This window comes from Lupinus angustifolius, chromosome LG08 (genome assembly GCF_001865875.1).
Source record: "Lupinus angustifolius cultivar Tanjil chromosome LG08, LupAngTanjil_v1.0, whole genome shotgun sequence".
In the NCBI taxonomy this organism is placed as follows: domain Eukaryota; kingdom Viridiplantae; phylum Streptophyta; class Magnoliopsida; order Fabales; family Fabaceae; genus Lupinus; species Lupinus angustifolius.
Genome location: NC_032016.1, coordinates 5882793 through 5908084, shown reverse-complemented (window position 1 = coordinate 5908084; position 25292 = coordinate 5882793). Strand labels below are relative to the sequence as shown.

Sequence of the window (25292 nt, the reverse complement as noted above, 5' to 3'; positions counted from 1 at the left end):
ATTCATTTGCATATTAAACACATATTTTTCACTTTCAAAGCTATGGTGGATTCAAAGCAATCACAATTTGAAACTTACACTACTCATTTCTCTTCAAAGTCTTCTCTCAAATCTTCATCTCATTTTCACTCTCATATTCACCCGAAACTCATCCTTAAGGTAATCAATGAGATTGCTTAGAAGGTTGACAAATAATGGTCACTATTTTGTTGTGACAGTGAAACCTTTCATCTATTCACTTTGTTTCATCCATTTTCTTTGTCATTTATTAGGAAATAAGTCATTTTTTATTGGGTTACGAAGTTTAAAAAAAAATGATTACCATTTTGTTATAACCTCGAAAACTTTCATTTGTTAATTGGGTTTCCATATTTTTTAAAATGACTTCTTTATTGAGTTTCCTTTTCTTTTCAATTATTTGTAAAAATTACTTCAAATCATGGATCACATTTATCTTTTCTGGATTTTATTTTTTTCATTTATTTTTAAAAATGACTTATATCTATGGATTAACTTGCTCTTTACTTGGTTTCCATTTTTTGCGTAAACGTTTGATCCTTTTAAAAAAGTTTTTTACCACACTTTGCATCCTTCCTTGATTTTACTAATAAGTCTTTTACCGCACTTTCATACTTATTATGAATGACATGCATGCATTTGTGGATCATTTTCTAGCTCTGATTTTTTTAATAAAGAAATAAGGGTTTTGCATTTAGTGTGTAGCTGGGTTACGTGTTTCACAGTGATGCTTAAGAACTTTAATCTTTCTTTATTCATTGGTGGTAAATAATTTTCAAAATTAGTTCTTTACATTCACACTTTGCATGTGTAAGTAACAGATAGCAGATATTTTTTTTTTAATATTTGAATATATCCTTTTCCATTTAGAAAGGTTCAGAGTAATATGAAAACTAGAAATTTTATACAACCAAACATATATATTTTAGATTTATCATGTATAACCTTATAGTATTTGAAATGTGTTTCACAATTATGATTTCAAGTATAATTTTATTGAAAAGAAAGTTGGTTTAGAATAACAATTATTTTTCAATTTATTCAAAAAAAATGGAGTGTTAAATTGATGGCTATGATATTGTGTTAGATGTGGATATGTTGTAATAGTAATTTTGACTAAAGAGATTTGTTATGTTTGCCACTTTTCTGTGTTTTTTCTCAAAGTCGAACACTTATAAGGAACGAAAGAATACACCATGTAACTCAATTTCCATTTCTCAACCATCAAAAACATGATAAATGACATTAAGTATTTTGTTTAGAATCATTGCTACAGAGTCTTTCTATCGGCCTTTCCGTTTGCTTTTTTAATACATTTTTTCCTCATTCTATTTAAACATTTTGTTACCAATAGTTTCCATAGAAATTAATTATTGTTTATTCCATAATTTAATTTCTGTACTAACAAATTTTTATAATAGTAATGATGTTCTATTAATGCTAACTAGCAACAATTCATGTGCTTTTGAAAGACATCTTATTCATACTAATCTTCTATTAACTGAAATGTTTTATTGATTCTTTATTCCAAGCTTTTCGTTTTCCGTAGTTATGGGTTAAACATTCTATTAATTGTTACATTACTTGATAATTACCACCATTTATTAATTAGTAGTGCTTAGGTAATGACCACCACCCTTAACTTATTTTGTTATTTACCACCATTTCAAAAATTATCATATTTCCCTTTATTATTGTTGGCAAGATCTTTCCTTTAATCTACATCTTGCCATGTTTTGGTTTCCACACATGCCAATATAAAAGTTAAACATTTCCTTTGTTATCACTTTTCAATGAAAAATGCTACAAAAAAAATGCTATGAAAAATACTATGAAAAAAGCATGTCTAACATTATGCAATGAAAAGATTTAAAAGTGATATGAACCTCATGTTATTAGAAGGACTAAGCCAAATATATTATTATCTATGAAAAGTTCAAGTTTAATCCTAGGCTACAAGTAAAACTAATCTTACATGTAAAAACAAATTGATAGCCTAAAAGCATATTATTGTTAGTCTAAAAAGTTGTAAACAACTGTCAAACTTGCAATTACTATGCACAGGTTCTTTTTCTTTAAATAAATGCTCGCTTTCTTAGATTTAGTGTGGACACATATATAAATAATAAATGGCTTACTCGCTTTCTTAGATTTAGTTCTACCTTAGGTGATAATAATGGATTGTCATGAGAATATCAAATTTTGAATGTAACATGTTTTTTGCCTTGTTCTTCTGACAACTCTTATTTTTTCGACAACTCTTGTTCTTAATTGAAAATATTTTTGGAAAATAAATCATATCTTCAATAAGTCTTATTTTCAAAAAAATTCTCATCACAACCGCACGGAGGGATAAGTATAAGAGTAAATTATTATTTTATTATCAAAGTAAATTATTATTTTATTATCAAAGTAAATTATTTTAAGCTCCCTTCAAAATTTTCAGTCAAGATGATTTCAAGAGTCATTCCTTACCGATTTCAATAACATTATATGTAATTATGTATATTATTTCATAATCCGCATGTACTTAAATTACTTAACTAAACTTTTACAATAAGGCATGTAACATTTGTCTGAAATAGTCATTTACAATTTTATACACATCTCCTATCACACAAGTTGTGTCACTGCATGTGCCTGTGATTAGTAAAACTAAATAATTATTAATTTTTTAACTTAAATAGATTTTTTCAACCAATGACAGGCTAGTGACACATATAGTGACATAACTTGTGGGACAACAGATGTGCTCCCATCTATCTATATGTTAGAAAGGAAGGTAAGTTTTTTTTATAACATTTTCCTCTATGATAAGAGAAAAAACTTCAAGTATATGTACGTAGAGACAACAAATAAAATCTTTATAATATATTAAAAATGTAATTCTAATTAAAATTTAATCCTAATATTGACATCAAAAATTATAAATGCACTTATTATCTAAGTATGACATGTGTATTTCTCTACAAAAAATTTCTCCATTGTACAAGCAATAATCAATAAAATAATTAGATTTTTTTTAAGGAATAATAAGAATTCTTAAAAGGGTAAGAAACTGATTAAATAAATATTATCAGGATGTGGCGCAGGAGCAAGATCCTCTTGAGGCTTCACTCTGTAACATTACAGTGCTGCACAACATGGGATAATTTGGTGTTTTACTTCACTGATGATTTATTTTTTTAAATATCTGAGACAGCGCCATTACTAAAAACTAGAATATGGCAAGTTTAGAAACAAAGAATATGGCAAGTTTTTGAATTGTGGTTGGGATTATTATAACTTGTTTTATTATGACTACAATATAATTATAAAATGATACAATTATTAATATCAACACAACTACAATATTGCCATATCCATATCATAGATTGTCATACCCATTACCCAGCTGCCAAGCAAGCCCTGCAGCAAGACACTAGTTTCAGGTCTCATGCATGTGATACCCATATCTCATTTATGGTTGGTATTCACCTCTCCAATTCTAATGCATGAATTGAGATCCTCTTTCAGGGTTCAATACTAGATAAAAATTATAATACCTGACATAAATGAATAATTTGAAATTATTTTCTAATAAAATAATATTTAAAATTAATAGAATCACCTATATCCTCATATTCAGGTATTTAGTCTACTCCTAAGAGTATCTATAATGGAAAACAACATTTCGATTCTTATTTGAGTCTCACACATTATTTTATAATTTATTATAACTCTATATAAAATAAGAACAACATCTAATTTTTCTCACAATGATAAACATCATTTTTGTTCATGAATATTGCTTATTTTATTCATTCATAAAAAAGTGAGAAAATAGTAATTGCTAATTTTGTTTTGGGTTTTGTTATCATCCATGTTTGAGATTAAGATACTCTTATAATATTGGAAATGATGAAGTTAAGTAAATAAAAAGAATACCTTGTTAAATAGATTAATAACCTGAAACCAATCATACTATAAATAAATAAATCAGTAGTGAGTTTGGATCCCTTGTTTAGATTTAGGAGCTGACCTCAGTGCTGAAGAAAGGCAGCACCAATAGCAAGCACAGTAAAAGGTGTCATGATTGGCATTTATTAAAGTATTTTTGATATGAATATGTAACATCATAAATTGTCCTTATTATCCTCTTTGGAAACCAAACACAAACCCACTTGCCCAATTTAGTGTACTCTCTGATTAGATAAAATATTATTAAATACATGCCATCAAAGAAAGTGATTATTATTATATTCTTATTCATTCATCTCTTTCCATCACAGTTCCAACATATCCATGCATGCCACATGGTGCTTGTAGTGATTGCATATGTGAATGGCATAAGGGTCCCATCATCTGCACTCTGAGGCTTCAAGAGAGATTAAATTTCTCTTTTTTCTTAACAAACATAACATGGGTTTACCTGCAACTGGGTATGCTATCCATACATCTTTGTTTTAACCCTTTCCTTCATTCCTTCCTATACCCTTTTCTTCAACTTGGGTTTTGTTAGTACCACTCTCAACTTTCAATCACTTTTCCATCCTTGTAAGGTTAGTTACCTCTTTTTCTTCCCTCTTTCATTCAATACTGCTTATGTTTTCTTCTTCCTAGTTAGTTAGTTAGTTATGGTGTGTTTTGCTTTACTATGTTGTCATGTTGCAATTTGCTGCTTTTAAAGTAATGGATATATGTTCTTGTTTTCTTTTACAACTGGAATTGTTTGTCCTATGTTGCCTCCATAGATGTTCATTTCATTGTATTAATTATTGTTATGTAATAGTACTTATCTTTACAATTAAGAATGATAAACCATTTTTTATACTATCGCTAAGCTAATACATGTATAGTTGTGTGTGTGTGCACGGTGCACCTTGCTAATGAGTTCACCTGAGGAAAGGTATAGTGTTAGCGTGTAATGGCTATCCAAAAAATTTCGAAGTGGAGTTTTTCACATGTAAATGTTTTGCAAAAAACATAATTTTCTAACTTGAATCCATAATAAGTAAAACAATGTTCTTCTATGGAAGTTTTGTAATTTCATAGGGGATAAATTATTGGACTGACCCAACTAATGGTCTAAGACACGCTTCACCATTGATTTGGAGTAAACTCACATGGTTTTAACTTTTAATTCATTAATGTATGATCAACGATGAAAATATGTCCGAGACTATTGGTCTGAGACGATTCAATAATTTCACACTGAGGAGGTATTGATATGCCATCTTATTCAGAGTTTACAGCCTCCTTTTAATTTGCTTAGGAGAACACTAATGATTTGGATAATTAATGGAGTATATTTTCCATTCTGACGAAGGAAAAATGGGTATGTGTATGTTAAGATTGTTGTTTATGATTGGCTCATAAGTTCTCACTACTTCATAAAAGCTGTTCAATAATTGTGTCATGCTGAAAAGTTTTGGAAATATGTTCCTCTCATCTTAAACAGTTACAATGAACAAGAGTACATAGATTGGCATTCAAACAAATTAATAATAGACTTAACAGTTCTGTTCTGTAGTAGAATAGCATATTCTTGGAGGTTCTTGTAATGATCCAGATTAACTTACTCATCTTATTTTTATCACTCAAAGTGAAGTTTAGGCGAAAATGTCTTCCTCGAGGCCTAGCCAATCGTCCAATAATTCAGGGAGATCAAGAAATAGTGCTAGGATTATTGCTCAGACAACAGTAGATGCAAAACTCCAAGCAAACTTTGAGGAGTCAGGTTGTTCCTTTGACTACTCCAGTTCAGTGCGCGTCTCGGATACGGTTAATGGAGACCATCAACCAAGGTCTGACAAAGTAACCACAGCTTATCTCCATCACATACAGAAAGGCAAGCAGATCCAGCCTTTTGGCTGCTTGCTAGCTTTAGATGAGAAAACATGCAAGGTCATTGCTTACAGTGAGAATGCACCTGAAATGCTGACAATGATGAGTCATGCTGTCCCTAGTGTTGGTGATCACCCTGCCCTTGGGATTGGCACTGACATAAGAACTATTTTCACTGCACCAAGTGCTTCTGCATTGCAAAAAGCACTAGGATTTGGAGAGGTTTCACTTCTTAACCCAATCCTAGTTCATTGCAAGACTTCTGGGAAACCATTTTACGCAATTATCCACCGTGTGACTGCTAGTTTGATCATAGACTTTGAGCCAGTCAAGCCTTATGAAGTTCCCATGACTGCAGCAGGTGCCTTGCAATCTTACAAGCTGGCTGCCAAAGCAATTACACGTCTGCAATCTTTGCCTAGTGGGAAAATGGAAAAGCTTTGTGATACAATGGTTCAAGAAGTTTTTGAACTCACAGGTTATGACAGGGTTATGGCTTATAAATTTCATGAGGATGATCACGGTGAGGTGATTGCTGAGATAGCAAAGCCAGGCCTAGAGCCATATCTGGGTTTACATTATCCAGCCACCGATATTCCCCAGGCTTCACGCTTTTTGTTCATGAAAAACAAGGTTCGCATGATAGTAGATTGTCATGCAAGACATGTGAGGGTTCTTCAAGATGAGAAGCTCCCTATTGATTTGACTTTGTGTGGTTCAACTTTAAGGGCTCCTCATAGTTGCCATTTGCAATACATGGCAAACATGAATTCAATTGCTTCCCTTGTTATGGCAGTAGTAGTCAATGACAACGATGAAGATGGTGATAGCTCCGATGCTGTCCAGCCTCAGAAGAGAAAGAGGCTATGGGGTTTGGTAGTTTGCCATAACACTACTCCCAGGTTTGTTCCATTTCCTCTAAGGTATGCTTGTGAGTTTCTGGCTCAAGTATTTGCCATCCATGTGAACAAAGAAATAGAGTTAGAACTTCAGATTATTGAGAAGAATATCCTGCGCACTCAGACACTCTTGTGCGATATGCTGATGCGAGATGCACCCTTAGGTATTGTATCACAAAGCCCAAATATAATGGATCTAGTAAAATGTGATGGAGCAGCACTATTTTATAAAAACAAAGTATGGAGATTAGGAGTAACACCGAGCGAATCCGAGATAAGAGATATAGCTTTATGGCTATCTGAGCATCATATGGATTCCACAGGTTTGAGTACAGATAGCTTGTTAGATGCAGGATTCCCAGGGGCTCTTTCTCTTGGAGATATTGTGTGTGGAATGGCAGCTGTTAGAATATCTTCGAAAGACACAGTTTTCTGGTTTCGGTCACACACTGCTGCAGAAATCCGCTGGGGTGGTGCAAAGCATGAACCTGGTGAAAGCGATGATAGTAGGAAGATGCATCCAAGATCATCATTCAAGGCTTTCCTTGAAGTTGTGAAGACAAGGAGCTTACCATGGAAGGACTATGAAATGGATGCTATTCATTCATTGCAGCTAATACTAAGAAACGCATTCAGAGATACAGTGACTACGCATATAAACACAAGTGCAATCGATACAAGACTAAGCGATTTGAAGATTGAAGGGATGCAGGAACTGGAAGCAGTGGCAAGCGAAATGGTTAGGTTGATTGAAACAGCTACAGTGCCTATTTTGTCAGTTGATGTTAATGGGCTAGTCAATGGATGGAATACAAAAATTGCTGAGTTAACAGGTCTTCCAGTTGGTGAAGCTATTGGGAAGCATTTACTCACACTTGTTGAGGATTCTTCGATTGATAGAGTCAAGAAGATGCTTGACATGGCACTGCAGGGTATGTATTTTTTTCTTTCTCCATCTTATCCTTACATAAGATCTTTTTGTTTTCCCTTGAAGACTTAAAAGTCATGGTGGAAAAGTTAAAAAAAACATGTTAGTGTGTGTTTATGTTGGCTGTGAGTATTTTGCCTTCCCTAAAGCAATTCAGTCACTGATGAAGAATTATGAGTAAGATAGTGTGTCTTGTTGGTAATTTCATTTAATTTTCTGCCTCCATAATATTTGGGAAGGGATGAAACACCCTACGAGTTGTGTGGTGAATTTTATTTTGGCGGCTTATTGGGAGGAGTTGTTGAATTTTGTCTAATACAACAGGATTGTATTCTTCTAGCCTTGTTTATATTTTCCAAATGTTGATTTGTCATGCTACCATGTTATTAGGTGAAGAAGAGAAGAATGTCCAATTTGAGATAAAAACACACAGGTCTTATATAGATTCTGGTCCCGTTAGCTTGGTCGTAAATGCTTGTGCAAGTAGGGATCTTCGAGATAATGTTGTGGGAGTTTGTTTTGTGGCCCATGATATAACTGTTCAAAAGACTGTCATGGACAAATTCACCAAAATTGAAGGTGACTACAAGGCAATTATGCAGAACCCGAACCCGTTAATCCCCCCAATATTTGGCACAGATGAATTTGGCTGGTGTTGTGAGTGGAATCAAGCTATGACCAAGTTAACTGGGTGGAAGAGAGATCAGGTAATGGATAAAATGCTTTTAGGAGAGGTTTTTGGGACACAGGCGGCTTGCTGTCGTCTGAAGAATCAAGAAGCTTTTGTTAATCTTGGTATTGTACTTAATAAAGCCATGACTGGTTCAGAAACATCAAAGGAAGCTTTTGGTTTCATTGCTCGGAATGGGAAGTGCGTAGATTGCCTTCTTTCAGTGAGTAAGAAATTGGGCACAGATGGTGCAGTTACCGGGATATTCTGCTTCTTGCAGCTAGCCAGCCCAGAGCTGCAACGAGCATTACATATTCAGCGCCTATCTGAGAAAACTGCTTTGAAGAGACTGAAATCTTTGAGTTATATTAAAAGGCAGATCGGGAACCCTCTAAGTGGGATTATGTTTTCCAGGAAATTGTTGGAGGGTACTGAGTTGGGAACAGAACAAATACAACTTCTGCACACTAGCGCCCAGTGCCAGCGCCAACTTAGCAAAATTGTTGAGGACTCAGATCTTGATAGCATCATTGATGGGTATGATATCTGTTAATGTTGTTTCTTATTCCTCGCATTCATGTAGTGTTAAACATTTATCGATTAAGTTTCCACAAAAACATAGAAGTACCTAATTCAAACATCGTTAAAGCTCAAGACTAGAAGTTTAAACCCAAAGAAAGAAGCCTAATATTGCAAAAGGGGATGTGAATTTGGCCATCCTATTTTGTTTAAGTGAATACTTTGCTGAGTACCTACAGAATTTGACAATCTGATTCTTGAAACTACTAGTTTATCTAGCAAAAGCATATTTTTTCCAGCACAAGTATTTGATTATTTTTCCTGAATTTGAAGATTAGGTTGCATCCAAAGCATGTATTCTCACCTTAAGCTTAAGGCTCTATTTGTCACATTTCAGGAAGAAAAATAATCATTTTATCATGTTCTCATGGTTCTTGCTATATAGTTTCTGCATCATGTTTTGGTAGGGTATGCCAATATAGTCCGTCAGATAATTAACATCTCTGAAACAAGGTTTACAATGCCGATGCCTTCTTTTTATTCACACAGTGTTTCTAAAGTCAATCTGTAGTGCTATATTAGTTTGTGTATGAAGTTATGACTACAAGACCAAAATACAAAGTTACAAACAATTGCTGCATTTGAATTGTACTTGGTGTCTTTTGTAACAATTACTCATTCCTTTCTTTCCTGTATGTTCAACAGCTATTTGGATCTTGAGATGACCGAATTCACCCTGCATGATGTATTGGCTGCCTCCCTTAGTCAAGTCATGCTAAAGTGTAATTCAAAGGGTATCCAAATAATCAATAGTGTTGCAGAGCAGATCAGGATGGAAACCTTATATGGTGATTGTCTTAGGCTTCAGCAGGTCTTCGCCGACTTTTTACTGATTTCAATCAATTTTACACCAAATGGTGGTCAAGTTGTTGTTGCAGCCTCTCTAACCAAAGAGCAGTTAGGGCAATCTATCCATCTTGTTAATTTGGAGCTCAGGTAACCATTCCACACTAAACCATTTGAAACTCCTTGCTTAACTTATCGGGATCTGCTCATTGTATTCCTGATTTATTTTTTATTTAAACGCGTAGAGGACAAACATGATATGAATTGATGCATGATTCACATTAATATGTTTTTCTTTTGTGCTAGCTAGAAAATGATTTGTGCAAAAAAAGTTGGAGTTTAATTTGATACACAGTCTGTTTAAAGATTCTTACTCTGTCAACGCATACATCACCATGTGTATAACTTTTAAGGTAGTTACTACAAATGTCAAAGATTTTTAATGATACAACAATGTATGATTGGTTGACTATATAAAAACCTTTATGCAACATCTGAATTTAGCTTAATTCAATAACCATTTATTATTGTGATTTATGCTGCAGCATAACACATACTGGTATTGGAGTGCCAGAAGCATTGCTAAACCAGATGTTTGGAAATGATGAACATGAATCAGAGGAGGGTATTAGCTTGCTCATCAGTAGAAAGTTGTTAAAGCTCATGAATGGCGACGTGCGTTATCTCCAGGAAGCGGGCAAATCATCTTTAATCCTATCTGTTGAACTTGCTGCAGCTCATAAGATGAAAACTTAATTTTTTTAACCAAAATAATAAGATGATACAATGCAATCTGTTTTGTACTTCAGAAAAAGAATAGAGACAAACTAATTGTATTCCTCTATGTTGAATGTAACTCGAGTTTGTTTCACATCTCTGTAACTTGTAACATAAGTTGTAGATATATGCATTAATCTCCTTCATATTTCTTGAGCTATTCTTAGTCTCACTATTTCATTATTTTGTTCTTCCGACAATTGTGTATCATTTGCTGTGTAAGATGAAACAATGGATATGTTTAATAGCATTGCATTTATTTTTGAGAGACAAATTGATACAGACACTTAAACGCCTAAAAATAGACAGATGTCAAATTGAACACAAAAATATACTACTATATATATAGACATGTCAAATAAAATAATCCTGAACTTGGAAAAAAGTGAAAATAAAAACAATATGTAAATATTTTCTTATGACAATAAATCTGGTGAAAAATTATATAAAAATGTATCACTTTAAACTATTGTTATTAATAATGTATTGATATGGATCATCAAACTGATTAATGTACTAATTTGGTGGTATTGAATTATATATATATTAATTTTAAAAAACTAATAAAGAATGTGATAAATATTTTTATTTAAACATTAAAAAAAGAAGAGTGTAGTTTTATGACTTTAGAAGTACAAAATTTGAACAAATATAATAATTATGTATTTGACTTTTAGCTATAATATTTCATTTTCATGCAAAATATCCTTTGTTCATTGAGGATAAAGTGAAATTAAGGGGATTGCAATAAAAATAAGGAAGGAAAAAGGAAAAAAGAAAGTAAGCTTGGTTTGTCATAAGCTAACCTAGTAATAAGTATATCTATTTCAATTGTCTCTTCTCATTGGTGTTGGTCAACATCATGGACATCAAAACATTTTCTTTCGCCGCCGCTACTCCACCGTTATCCGTGATCGCCGCCGCCAAGCTTGCCGGAGTTTCTCTCAACATCGACACCTCTCTCCCTCCTGATTCTGTTCCCATATTTCTCTTCTCAAATGGGTATATTCTCGATCTTCTTTTGTCTCTTCATTTTTCAGTGTAGCAATACGTTGTTAGACACTTAGATAATTGAACTCATTTTCAGACATATACATCACTGAGAATTTGTCTTATTTTAATTGCTATGATTCTTAAAATTGAATTTTTAAACCCCCTTTTGCCTAGGATTTGAATTTTTATTTTTTTATGATTTTTTTTTTTCATTTCGTTGGACAGTGGTAATTCTTTCAATTTGATTCCCGTGTCTATTGTAATTTCAGCATAGAAATGTGGAAAATATTAGTATATTACAATGTTTTATTTATGAATTTCACTGGTTAGGTTTCTCCCCTTGCATGGTAATCATAACTACTATTTACTGATTGTTAAATGAATAAATTTACTTTGCAGACTAAAATTGCGTGGAGCATATGTACTTCTGCGCTATATTGGTCGATTTGCCAGCATTCCTGATTTCTATGGGCAAAATGCAATTGAAGCTAGTCAGGTTATTTTCCTCATGTAGCATATTCACACTGCATGATGATTGTAGATAGTAGAGGAAGGTGTTTTAGTGAAATGAATTGTTGAAATGATTTCATGACAATTAAATGATGTTGCTTAATAATGAATGTTTTATCTTTAAGCAGTTCATTCGCTTGTCGCCATTTATTTGTGCTTGTTAACACATACTGTCATCTTTTTTCCCATGTTACTTCTGCCTTTTCAGATTGATGAGTGGCTGGAGTATGCTCCTGTACTCTCATCTGGCCCTGCTTTTGAGAATGGGTGCAAATATATCAACGAGTATTTGGAGAAGCGTACATTTATTGTGGGTCATTCATTATCAATTGCAGACCTAGCAATATGGTCAGGTCTTGCAGGTAAAGGCTTTTAATAATACTTATTTGCAACTTTACTTGTGATACTGCTAGGTCTCTTTTGAATAACCTGCCTATGGAAAAGAAATCCATGTCTTTGATCACCACTTTTCTCTTCGTTGTAAGCATGTTGACACGCATGTTTATGGCTATCTTATCTAGAAAACAATCTATGCATAATCAATTGGGGGTATAGTTGGTAGTTTTATTTTCTTGTTTAAACAAAGAATAATTTTGAATCCTCCTAATGTTTCAGCCTAAAAATCCTTCTAATAGGCTAATGCTAATTAAAGAAGGATTTGATGTTTTTATATTCCCAAGACATTACCAACAAGGTGTTGGTCTAGGGGTGTAATCCCCAGGATGACCAAAAGGTCAAGGGTTCGATTCCTGGGAGCGACACTTGTTGGGAGGGGCAGCCACACACCCCGAAAGGGATGAGTTCCTTACCCAAAAGGGTGAGGGGATATCCTTGGTAGTACCAAAAATATTCCCAAGACATTGAATGCACTTACTATTTTATTTAATTCTTCAATTATCAAGTATTATGAGAACTTTTGGGACAAAATATTAGGAGGATTTACCATTACTCGAAAAGTAACTTGACCGCAGTTGATAATTTTGTATAGTGCCGTGGGAGTGTCTGCAACAAAAAATACTATATCTTCCATTTCTCCCTTCAGTTATAATGTTAATTTTCATACAATGCGTTTTTCAGACTTTATTCCACGTAATTTGATGATCCATTGTTATTACCCACTTTGCACAGATGTTATGCTTTCTATGCACTTTTTCAGGAACTGGAAAGAGATGGGAAAGTCTAAGGAAGTCAAAAAAATATCCAAACCTTGTACGATGGTTCAATTCTTTAGTGGCAGAATATGGTACTGCTTTAAATGAAGTCATAACAACATACATTGGCAAAAAAGGATTAGGAGAGCCATCAGACACTAAATCCAAAGAGCAGGCAGTAGTCCCTGATCAAGTCAAGAAAGTGAATGGGGATGTATCTGAAAAGGTTAAGGGAGGAAACAAACTTTCAGCAGAAATAGATCTTCCAGATGCCGTAGTTGGAAAGGTTTGTGTGCGATTTGCACCTGAACCTAGTGGCTATCTTCACATTGGACACTCAAAAGCTGCTCTGTTGAACAAATATTTCGCTGAGCGATACCAAGGCCAGCTTATTGTCCGTTTTGATGATACAAATCCTGCTAAAGAAAGTAATGAATTTGTGGACAATTTGTTGAAAGATATTGATACATTGGGTATCAAATATGACAAAATAACATATACATCAGATTACTTCCCCGAGTTGATGAAAATGGCTGAAAGTTTAATTCGCCAGGGTAAAGCATATGTTGATGACACTCCACGTGAACAAATGCAGAAAGAGAGAATGGATGGAATAGATTCTAAATGCAGAAACAATAGTGTAGACGAGAATTTGAAATTGTGGAAGGAAATGATTGCAGGATCAGAGAGGGGCTTGCAGTGCTGCATCCGTGGTAAATTGGATATGCAGAACCCTAACAAATCACTTCGAGATCCAGTTTATTATCGTTGCAATCCTATGCCTCATCATAGAATTGGATCCAAGTATAAAGTATACCCTACTTATGATTTTGCATGTCCTTTTGTTGATTCTATAGAAGGTATCACACATGCCCTTCGAGCTAGTGAGTACCATGATCGCAATCCTCAGTATTACTGGATTCAAGAGGACATGGGACTTAGAAAAGTTCTCATCTATGAGTTTAGTCGGTTGAATATGGTCTACACTCTTCTCAGCAAACGGAAGCTTCTGTGGTTTGTCCAAAATGGGAAAGTTGATGGATGGGATGATCCACGGTTCCCTACAGTACAAGGAATTGTGCGTAGAGGTTTGAAAGTTGAAGCACTAATACAGTTCATTGTTGAGCAAGTATGTAAAATGTTTTGTATTCATTTATATATGTCAAATAGAAAAGATGCATTCTCTAACAAGTTAGAAATGATGCATTCTTTAACAAATAAAAAATGATGCATTCCCTAACCAAAAAAATGATGCATTCCCTAACAAACGCTCTAACAAACTGGAAATGATGCATGCTCTAACAAAATAGAAATGATGCAGTAGATTTCTTTTTTCACTTACTATGCTTCCTTCATTTCTTCCTTTTTTATTGTATATTCGTCTTGTGTTAGTCATATGCTTAGAATGTTGAGGGATGTTCTCCATACTTGCACAGGGAGCGTCAAAAAATCTAAATCTCATGGAATGGGACAAGCTATGGACCATAAATAAGAAGATTATTGACCCCGTCTGTCCTAGACACACTGCCGTAATTGCAGATAGACGTGTGTTGTTGACCCTCACTGATGGTCCTAAGGAACCATTTGTCCGCATCATACCTAGGCACAAGAAATATGAAGCTGCTGGAGATAAAGCAACAACATACACTAAAAGGATATGGATTGACTATGCTGATGCAGAGACCATAGCAGCGGGTGAGGAGGTAACCTTAATGGACTGGGGAAATGCCATAGTGGAAAAGATAGAGAAGGACCAAGATGGGAATGTCACAGGGTTGAGTGGTGTTTTGCATCTTGAAGGATCTGTGAAGACCACAAAATTGAAACTCACTTGGCTACCTGAGATTGATGAACTAGTTAGCCTGACATTGGTGGAGTTTGATTATCTTATTACAAAGAAGAAGGTATGTGCCTGTCCAATCTGATTAGGCCCATTGGTATCATTAAGTAATAGAATACCGGCAAGGGAATTAAAGTAATCATGTGAACTCTGTTTTGTTCTCAACGCAGTGGTCGGATGATGCCATTAGCTAAAACAACACTTCTAAAACTGTCTTATGGAAAACATTCTCAATTTTATTGGCTATATTTTTTGCTAAATTAAACTTGCTGTCTGCCTGTCATAGACTCATAGCCATCTTTGATTTTCTAATACTTCTGCCCTGTTTGACACATCAGATACATTTTGAGTGGATAGGATAAACCATCCTTTTCGGTCAATGTCTTCAATTATTCCACCTGCCCCCTCCCCTGCCTCAATAGCCATTGGCCCTGCCAGCCACCACCCAACCATATTCAACACTGCCACTACTAGCACCATCATTTCCACAACCATGACCCGCCCCCTCAACCCCCCAATGTTCCACAATTGAATACGCAGTCTTACTCCTGCAAGCGGAAAACTGTTTCTTAGATTTGAACCAATGACCTCATGGTCACTAAGTAACAACCTTACCGTTGCCCCAAGCTCACCCTACCTCAATTTTGTTTGCAATGACCACTGTACCCAATGGAATTTGTATTATTAACAATTTATGTTTTGTCTGGTTTCAGCTTGAGGAAGGGGAGGATTTCATTGATGTGCTAAACCCAAGTACGAAAAAGGAGACACTTGCATATGGAGATTCCAACATGCGAAATCTTCAGCATGGAGATGTATTGCAGCTGGAGAGAAAAGGGTATTTCAAGTGTGATGCACCCTTCCTTAGGCCCTCAAAACCAATAGTCCTGTTATCAATCCCTGATGGCAGGGGCAAACAAGCTTGAAGTGTGTTCTTTTGTTCTTAACTGCTTCAGAACATCTCCATCCTCCACACTCAGCAGTTGTTAATGGGGATAATAAGTTCTCTATGGAACTATTTTCATGTTTACCATCACTACTATATTATGTTTATAAGCGAACCATTTTAATTGTGTTCTTGACTAGCAATTGGAAAATCTTTTTTCTTTTCATTTCGACAAATTGGAACAGTATTTTGATTGAAGATCAAGCGATAAGGAACCATTTTAGTAAATTTACAGTATTTTGATATAGTAATACAGGTTCCATTATGACTGTATCCTGTATGGCACTTTATTTGCTGCTAATTGCTATCACGTGGAGTTGACTATTGAAGGCTGAAACCACAGCAGCATGAACCTTGCCATTGTTCTTTTAGAAGTGAACATGACCCTTTGGGAACACAAATATGTCACCCTTGTTAATGGTCTTTGATATGAGAAAATTGGCTGTGGTTATGAACCCAACATCTAGTTGCCCTTGAAGCACAAACACTATCTCTGTGGCACGTGGGTGAGTGAGGTGGGTTGAGGCCACATGGTGCATAATCAATCCTTGATAGAGACACACCAAGGGTGCTCAGTCTGAGACTTTTTCAACATTGGCTCCTGTCACCAAGGGGCCTAAGGTGTTGTTGGTTGATCTTGGTTTGGATAGTATGCTTCAGAAGAAACAACTGGCAAAACCTTGGATGCTTCTATGCATATGAATCCATTCACTTTAGCACCTATTTTTTCCCAGCAGATGTTATCATCATTAGATTAATACCTATCAGTTTTAGTAAAATTATATAAATTACTTTTCCCATTTTTACAAATGCATAAACTACTTATAATTTATATATACATAGGAGATGAGCATAATTTTTTATATATATTAGTTATGATGAATTGATCATTTCTAAATTTATATATAAAATTTGATTATTGAATCTGTATTTACTTTTGTGCATTTATACGTTTTGTAACTAAGCAACGTGTGTTTTTTTAGAGTAGTTTACTATGTTTTGTTTCAGACTCTAGTGTGTATCGCTCATGATCAGTGGAGTGATGATGAAATAATTTTGAACACATACTACATTTTTCAAAATATCAATGTTACTATAACTTCAAAGCATCTCAATAGCATGGAAGAGTCTTCGATAGTTTTAAATAACTGTCCCGTTGTAGTTTTAGATAGTTCTAAAATCTTGATATTGTTCACTATCACAGACAAAATGAGTGTGACGTGAATCAAGATCACAATGTGGCTTCCATGTCTCCCAAAACCTTAATATTCTGCAGAGGGAAGATAAACAACACAGATCACCCTCAAAATTCAAGCCCAATATTCTACTTATAGGACTTATATCTCCACTGGTGAGAGAATGAGAGTCAACATGCTTAATTATGATAAGCTTGTAATATTTTTTAGGGTTGCATATATGAGCCTTTCAATTAAACTCAACAGACTTTAGAGTTGTGAAGAAATTCATATTAACAGTTACGCACCAAACAAGTTACTACTCTCATATTCATCATCAATAACGCTCAAACCTAAGATCAATCATTTCTAAGATGCTGTTGTTTTTGGGTGCTGCTTCAGTTCCTTGCAACTTCTAATACTGGAAGGATACTCCAAGATATACGTCCAATGATTTGTTACAATCTTTCGAATAAGTGAGTATGCACCACCTTCCATCATCATTTTCCTATATCGTTGTCGTCACTGCATCATAGGAAAATATTACCTTTCAGTTTCTGCTTGTGCCAAGTTAAGATGTTGGACTATGATAAATGATATTAATCTATCATTATACCATCTCTATAGCTATCATTATGTGAATTGCTAGTAAAGGAAGTGGGTGTTAAACTTTAACCAAGATACTCTGTAACAAAATATTTTTGTCTCCATGTTCCAAATCAATCAAATTCTATCAACTAACATAAAAAAAATTATGTTTTATTTTTATGTTTTTTCTTTTTAATTATGTGGTAATTTTTAATTGGATGGAAACATAATGAGACACAGAAAATGGGACAGGTGATCCTATATGTTAAACTTCAAGCAAATTTAATTAAGCAAATGTAGAGTTATTGATTTACTCACTATAGGAAGGTGGAGGAAGTGGGTGTTGACATCACTCATGACTGCATTCTTTATCTTTTGAACTGAGAATTTAAGGAAACGTTCCACATTTGTAACTGAATCAGGAGAGAGTTTTGATGTGGGGTTATTATCAACTAATATCTGAAATGCCACTGTTATTAGAGAACCTTCAGATCCATCATCAAGCATGTATCCTCCAAGAGGTGATGATGACAAATTTGGCACAAAAGGAAGAATAGCAAAACCAGAAGGTAGAAGGCCAATACAATCTTGTTCACCTCCACTCAATATTTTATGCATGGGATTAATACCTATAGGAGCATAAACTACATAGGAGCCTGTACAATCACTGCAACTCTCTTGAAGTATGAACATATTGTGATTTGCATTCTGGGATTGCTGACATTTACCAAAATACATGTTAAGTCATTGATGACATATAATTATATAATTTATACCTCAAAAAATCTAATATTTGCCAATTGTTCACGAGGCATGAAAAACTTACATTAACTTGAATTAAAGTGATACAATTGCCTTGCTCACCACCATTTGATATGTGTGCATTTTCTTGAACTTGGCCTGTTCTGCAAAGCACATCCCACTGCAAATTCAACAAAATGTATATATTTACAAGCAAGCCTTTGTAAGTGTAATCACAAATTCCGACAAGTATTATATTATCTCAATATTGTTAGATCATGAAATTACAAGTTCAAATCCTAGAAACAGTCTCTCTATTTAAGGGGTAAAACTATATATATCTACCTTCTTCAAACACCACTAGGTGAGAGCCTCCTGGGCTACCTTAGAATAAAATAGTCTCCACTATTTCTCATAAAACTTTATGCAGCAATACTAAATTCTACATGTAATTTTTACATACCTGACTTCTAAATTTTGCCTCTCGAAGAAAATTAAAAATCTTTATAGGAGAAACAGGAAGCAAGAAAGAAGTTGAAACATTGAGAATTAGGCCTATAGGTCTGCCTGGATCATTGATATTGGTCGCACTCATAACCCTTACACCATCATAATGTGGTGATAGAGCTGACCAAACATCTGATGTAGAAGAACCAACACCAGTAAAAAAGCTCATTAGCATTCTTTCTGCCAACTTCAATATACTTTGTCTTCTGTCTGGATTGGTTATCACTGTATACATGATTGAAATTCACACTTTTACTCATCTATTTGAATAATTAAGTGCATGCATCTAAACTTTATAACCCCATGTTTTAAATTGTGATATCAAATGTAATCATGTGACATTTATTGAAATGGGAGAAATTATGAGAAAATGGTTGCAATTGTGATTGTGGTTTGTGAAGACGAAAACTTAAAAATAAGAAGAAAGATGAGATGTTATATATACCACCACTATCTGCTGTTGGTATGGTTGTGACCATCATATTAGAAAGGCTTCGACATTTTCTTTCTAATGAAATCAACCACTGTGTAGCTCCGAAAGTAAGGCCAGAACTAACTACATGTTTGTAAAGATTATGTAACATTCCATAATCTACCTCTACATGTTCAATCCAAGTAACCTGAACAAAACAACTAGTTTATTTTAATTTCTACTTGATGTGATGTACCCCATGATTTTATGTTCCAAATGGTTAAAGAAGGGTTTGAAATTTTTTCAACAATGTGTTTAGATCCATTGGAAAAGTAAGAAGTTTGATTAGAACATATATATATATATACCATTGGGTAACCATTCTGAGACTTTTGAATCAAACAACCAGATGGTCTTCTTCGACATGTTGAGATTGCATTTGGTCTTATGTGGTCTAAGGAAACATCAACCACGACCCGTGATCCATCTGTGTGCTCCTTACAATACCTTGCAAAATAGGCTTGGCGAGTGGGAACAAATGGTGAAGGTGCTTGAAACTCAGCTGATATCTGAAACAACAAAATTTTATAGATGCAAATAATATATTTATTTTTTCTCCTATTGAATCAATATCAAGAGGTGGATGATAAGATAAAATATGCTTTGTACAAAGTGTGTTAGTGTCATAGTATATCTTTAGTATTTATATGTCTCATTATATATTAGTAAATGCAATAAGTGTGTTGTCATTTTTTGAAAATGAGAAGAAAAAAAAAAAGTATATATTCATAATGTATGAGTTCTATACATTATAACTGAATTATCTATCATTCATATTTAATTATAATTGATTTTTTTAAGAATTAATCCAAATAAATGGTGAATGTTATAGTTAACGTGTATAAATCTTTATACTTACATTCTGTACAGTAGTTGAATTTTTTTATCTCATTATAATTCTTATTACTTTCACTAATTATCATTAATAACATTTTGAACTTGAAATTTATTCAATTAATGGAGTAATAATTCATAATAAGAAATGATGAGAAGTGAAGTTTATTGGTAAATTAAAATCTATGGCAAATGTCAGAAACAAACAACAATTATCCAATGATGATGTTGACAAACTAAAGTGGAATGAAGAAAAGGGAGAAAGCTTTGTATACCACTTGCAAAGCTCCATTGTAATTCCCATTCACTCCTGGTGTTAAGACTTCAATTGTTGAGGCTCTTGAAACTATACCGCAAAACATATTTGACCATTGTTTCTGAATGTCATCACAATTAAATATTAAGTTGTATATAGCTTCATAATCACATAAAAACTTAAATTACTCGAAGAGTATTACTTTTGTAAGTTTTATATCCATTTGGTTTAACTTAGTAACATTTTTTATCAATTGTTAGGAATCAAACTGTATGTGTCAAACACTATCTACTTGGTAGGAAAATATAATTAAACTAAGATTTGTAAGTGACGGTTTCATGATTTCTCATTCCACCTATTTCCCTTTTATTACTCCAAAATAATGCTAATACATAAGTTGTCAAACATTGATGAATAAAGTTGATGTGAGAATAAAAAACTTTGTTGAATACCTACCACATTCATGAGGACCTCAATGAGGTTAATATGATTCATGAGAATTATGGCGTAACCCCTTGAAGATTCAGACTTGTATCCAAAGAGTTTTGGACCTATCCCTCTAGGGAAAGTTTTATAGTATTCATCTTCATTTAAAATCTCAGGACCATATCTATTATTTTGAGGGAGCCATAAAGGGCTTCTAGCCAAAGCCAACATTGTGAGTTCCTCCATTGCTTCAAAAGCAAGCTCCAAAATCATTGTTTTTTCATCTTTGGGTGAAGTAGGAAGGTCCATACCATCTTCACCATACATATCATGTATCATTGTTGATTGTGCTTCATAGTTACTAACTTGTTCATCATGCAAGGGCATGTTATTTCTTGATAATATATTTCTGTTGGAGGAATTCATACCCTTATTGTCTACCATTCTGGATAATCTTTGAACCTGAAGTATGAAAGTAAAGCCTAAAATTCGAAAAAATAATAATAATCTAATGTACAATAGATAAAATAAATGAATTTCAATTTGGTATTTGAAAATTTCGACAGACACTTTATATATCTAAAAAAATGAAAGAATAAATAAATTAATTTTCATAAATTTCAAATATCCATCAAATTAGTTATTGATAAAGATTAAAATTTCCTTAAAATATGTTTAAAGAATAGTTAATTTGATGATCATTTCAAACTTTTTGAGGATGTTTGTTTTTATTTCATTTTTCTAGGAATGAAGGTATTTCAATGTAAAATTTTAAAAGTGTAATATATGTAACACAAGTGTGAAGTGTAAATATTTATACACAGTTAATATATTTTCATTATTTATTTGTATTAATTTTTTTGAAGAACCATTAATAATTAAATGTGAATAGTAGATGATATAATAAATAACATGTAAAATTCATAAATTGCATATATGATTTTCTCCAATTTTAAACATTCATTTCAGTATTTTTATCTAAAATGAAATGATTGTAATATACATACATCATTTGGGTAATGGCATACCTCTTCTCTTAATTGGGCATTCTCCATCCTCAAGTGGTGCTCGTTAAAGGACATTTCACCATATGATTCTATATACGTAACATGTTCACAAAAAGTAATTATATGGAATCTAATCTAAATAATTAATGTGAAACAATATAGATGTTTGATCTCATTTATCTTAATCTTTTCAGTGAGTTAGAAAAGGGGAAAAAGAATAAGTTAGTTGAAAAAATTCACAAATAAAAACAAATCATACCAAAAGTTATAAATCTAAATAAATATAGTGTTCTCATCCCAATGTTCGGACTGTCAAACATCAGCCGACTCACAATGTTGATTATGTTCAAATGATCAACCTAGCTAAGGAAAAGGACAATACTGACCAAACATGACATAGTCAACACATCTGAAACCATAGACCTCTACTACACGACCACAGAGTTGAACATGCCGTCTGAATATTGTAAACTACTCTCTGTCACACGACAGGAACAAACCTAATATACGACTACAATAACCTTAGCAAAGTTACAAGGTGACATGCCCTAGAAAAAAACATTTTACCCATCAAAACATTTACTTACACTCTTATTTCTCATACTTTCACTCTACATTCTCTCTACATATTCTTCTATGTATACAAGATAGTGGATATAACAAGAATCAAGATTTCGCCACCTCTATATCCAAAAACATATGGCATTCTCATTTATGACATAAATCGGCCGGGTTAAAGTCGTGTGTGCATCATTCCACGATTATTTACTAGACAAATATCAGTCACTACACCAATTTAGATCCTCCCTAGCACCCATTCTTTCAGGCTCTCTAGTTCTAGTCAAATGTCTTCTAAATTGGTCAATCATGTGTCATATCAGTCAATTTCACGTAACATTTTGTCTGAAGTGTTAGATTGGTCAATATTGAAGAAAAGTGATCATTGTTGCTGGGGATTTGTCAATTGCCATTAAGATTCACTAATGTTAGTGGAGATCGGTGAAGGATAATTGACAATTGTTTTCACGACTATCAATTGACCACAAGATTATCAAAGTTTAAATAAAAATGGACAAATTTTCTCGAAAAGGACTATAGAGAGGTACCTATCAAAGAGATGCAAATCCTTGACAAAATATATTATTCATCGAATAGTATTCCAAACATAGATTTTATGTAATGATAAAGGGTGTTAAGCGTATCTTCTTATTTAAATTTATAAATCATACACTTTCATTCAATACCCACCACAAAAACTAGATCAAAACCTAAATTCCAACCTCTATAAAAATATGCAAGAAGATTCTTAGACCCAATGAGAAATTATATGGAAAATAGACAAAATTAAGATAATTAAGAGTAAAGTTAAAGATAGATTACCAAAAAACAATAGCTAAAAAAACTCACATTGACAACTAGAGATTGATGGAAACGATAATCGGTGCAACTTGTATGTGAAACAAATTAAAGAGCGGAATCCTAAAACGAATATTTCTAATCAAATCCAAAACCAAAATTTCCTGCAATCAAAAATTACTTGAAGAGATTGAGGAGTAAAAACACCACTGGATCCATAAAGAGAGTAATAATCAAGAGAGAGAACGCAATTTGATGGTGGACGAAGAGAAACTTTGATGAAGACTGTCTGTTAGGGTTTCAGTTTTGATTGAGAAAACAATGAGTTCAATATATTTTGTAAAATGCGAAGTTCCTAGAGAAATATAGTGAGGGCGAAAACATAAAAACAAAACTACAAAAGTGAAAGGTTTCGAATTTTAAAAGTAAAAACAGTAAAACACTGTATTTTTTTTTATTCAAAACACAAATTAAAAATTAAAGTATAACAACTATTTGGGGAAGACTGGGTTTATAAATGGCTAAGATGTAGTATATATCTGCCCACCCGTATTTTTATGTTTTTAGTATTAAAATTTTAATTTTTATATATTTTATTTTATGAAATTATATTGCATTTTTTATATTGAATGTATATGATATATAAATTTTCGCAATAAAATATAGAAATGCATTGTGATATTATTAAAAATTACATTATAGTTTAATATTTTGTTGTACATAATTTCCTCTAACATCCATTAATATTTTTTTATTATAGAAAAATATTATAATTTTATTCAATTAGAATGAAATTATACTATATTGGTAATTATAAAAAGTTTTAACTTCATAGCATTGATATGTCTCTTAACAAAAACTTCCAAATAATAACTTGTATAAACTTATTAAAAGATATTATTTTGAAAGTCTTACATCACTCAAAAACTAAAGTGGTGATAATATTAAGATGCCTATTAAAACAAATATTTATATTAAATGAATAGACTACCTTAAAAATAACCAAAGCTTTGTTTATATAAGATAAAAATCACCAACACCATAAATAGCTTAGCCTTAATTATTTCAAGAATGTAATATTTATGGACTGAGAGTGTAAAAAATTATGCATAATTAGTGTATCATCTACCTTTTATTTGGATTACTTTTTATGAAAAGTCAAACATAATTGAAAATGAATAGTATAGTATAAAAAACTCTCACACCGTCAATGTATATATATTTTTATCTTATTTCAATATTTATAAATTAAAATATAAAAAACTAATCTTTTTTTTCTTCCTCTTATTTCAATATTTATAAATTAAAATATAAAAAACTAAAAAAGATTAAAAAACCAATCAAAAGTAAATAGAAAAATGTTTAAAGTGACTTGGATGTTGATCGTGAGTCGTGACAGCCAAATAAACAGAAAATGAATACCCAAAAGTAAACAATACATGCATAAAATAAACAACGGAAAATAAGGAGGGAATAAAGAAAATATCACCATTATTTTATCTCAATTTACTCCCAAGTTAAAGGGTATCAACTTTCCTATCACAGAACCACTAAGAGCTAAATCTAATTCTGCTATATTACATCAGAATCATATGTCTATACACTAGTCTCTAAAATATAAAATTTATCCATATTAGATTTTAGAGTGCAACTTGTATTCAAAGTATTAGTCAACTGATTATTTTAATGAGAAAAATTAGGAGGAAAGAGATAGGGTTTTAATTAAGTAATTCTTATTTTGGTAGACACATGGCATCACAAAAATGTGTGAGAATCAATGTGGTTTAAAGATATTTACTAAACTAGCAAGTTACCCGTGCATTTGCACGGGACGATATTTTTTACCGTATGATTAATAATACATATTACATGTGCATTTATGATTAAGAATATGTATGTTGCTCGTGCATTCGCATGGTTAAAACCATATATGTTGTCAGTGCATTCATATTGCTAAAAATTATTAATTATATATAAAATCATATGGTCAGACCATACGGTTTAACT

General features: G+C 32.9%; 3 protein-coding genes across 5 annotated transcripts; 2 read left to right on the top strand and 1 right to left on the bottom strand.

Moving 5' to 3' along the window:
• On the top strand, positions 4266–10643 carry LOC109354340 (phytochrome A-like). Of its 3 annotated transcripts, none has more exons than XM_019596777.1 (5): positions 4266–4559; positions 5614–7675; positions 8062–8878; positions 9566–9856; positions 10252–10643. In XM_019596777.1, the coding sequence occupies exons 2-5, from the start codon at positions 5620–5622 to the stop codon at positions 10460–10462; spliced, it is 3375 nt and encodes a 1124-aa protein (XP_019452322.1). In that variant the 5' UTR covers positions 4266–4559; positions 5614–5619; the 3' UTR covers positions 10463–10643. The 3 variants fall into 3 exon arrangements, with proteins under 3 accessions (XP_019452322.1, XP_019452323.1, XP_019452320.1); XM_019596778.1 differs by having other exon boundaries at positions 5609–7675; XM_019596775.1 differs by having other exon boundaries at positions 5604–7675.
• On the top strand, positions 11250–16148 carry LOC109354339 (glutamate--tRNA ligase, cytoplasmic-like). Its single transcript, XM_019596774.1, has 6 exons — positions 11250–11485; positions 11876–11972; positions 12195–12348; positions 13143–14266; positions 14574–15041; positions 15691–16148. The coding sequence occupies exons 1-6, from the start codon at positions 11346–11348 to the stop codon at positions 15901–15903; spliced, it is 2196 nt and encodes a 731-aa protein (XP_019452319.1). The 5' UTR covers positions 11250–11345; the 3' UTR covers positions 15904–16148.
• LOC109353852 (homeobox-leucine zipper protein MERISTEM L1-like) lies at positions 17155–21366 on the bottom strand. The gene is made up of 8 exons (XM_019596213.1): positions 20953–21366; positions 20516–20617; positions 19715–19915; positions 19380–19554; positions 18891–19159; positions 18513–18608; positions 18005–18403; positions 17155–17193 (listed from the first exon to the last, which is right to left on the bottom strand). The coding sequence occupies exons 1-8, from the start codon at positions 21364–21366 to the stop codon at positions 17155–17157; spliced, it is 1695 nt and encodes a 564-aa protein (XP_019451758.1).

Coding starts and splice junctions, on each gene's coding strand:
- LOC109353852 (XM_019596213.1), bottom strand. CDS start 21,366: ATGGTAGACAATAAGGGTATGAATTCCTCCAACAGAAATATATTATCA. Junction 20,618..20,952: donor TTGAGGTCCTCATGAATGTG/GTAGGTATTCAA, acceptor GATGACATTCAG/AAACAATGGTCAAATATGTT. Junction 19,160..19,379: donor ACCAACAGCAGATAGTGGTG/GTATATATAACA, acceptor TCATGTATACAG/TGATAACCAATCCAGACAGA.
- LOC109354340 (XM_019596777.1), top strand. CDS start 5,620: ATGTCTTCCTCGAGGCCTAGCCAATCGTCCAATAATTCAGGGAGATCA. Junction 8,879..9,565: donor CTTGATAGCATCATTGATGG/GTATGATATCTG, acceptor TATGTTCAACAG/CTATTTGGATCTTGAGATGA. Junction 9,857..10,251: donor CTTGTTAATTTGGAGCTCAG/GTAACCATTCCA, acceptor TTTATGCTGCAG/CATAACACATACTGGTATTG.
- LOC109354339 (XM_019596774.1), top strand. CDS start 11,346: ATGGACATCAAAACATTTTCTTTCGCCGCCGCTACTCCACCGTTATCC. Junction 11,973..12,194: donor ATGCAATTGAAGCTAGTCAG/GTTATTTTCCTC, acceptor CTGCCTTTTCAG/ATTGATGAGTGGCTGGAGTA. Junction 14,267..14,573: donor TACAGTTCATTGTTGAGCAA/GTATGTAAAATG, acceptor ATACTTGCACAG/GGAGCGTCAAAAAATCTAAA.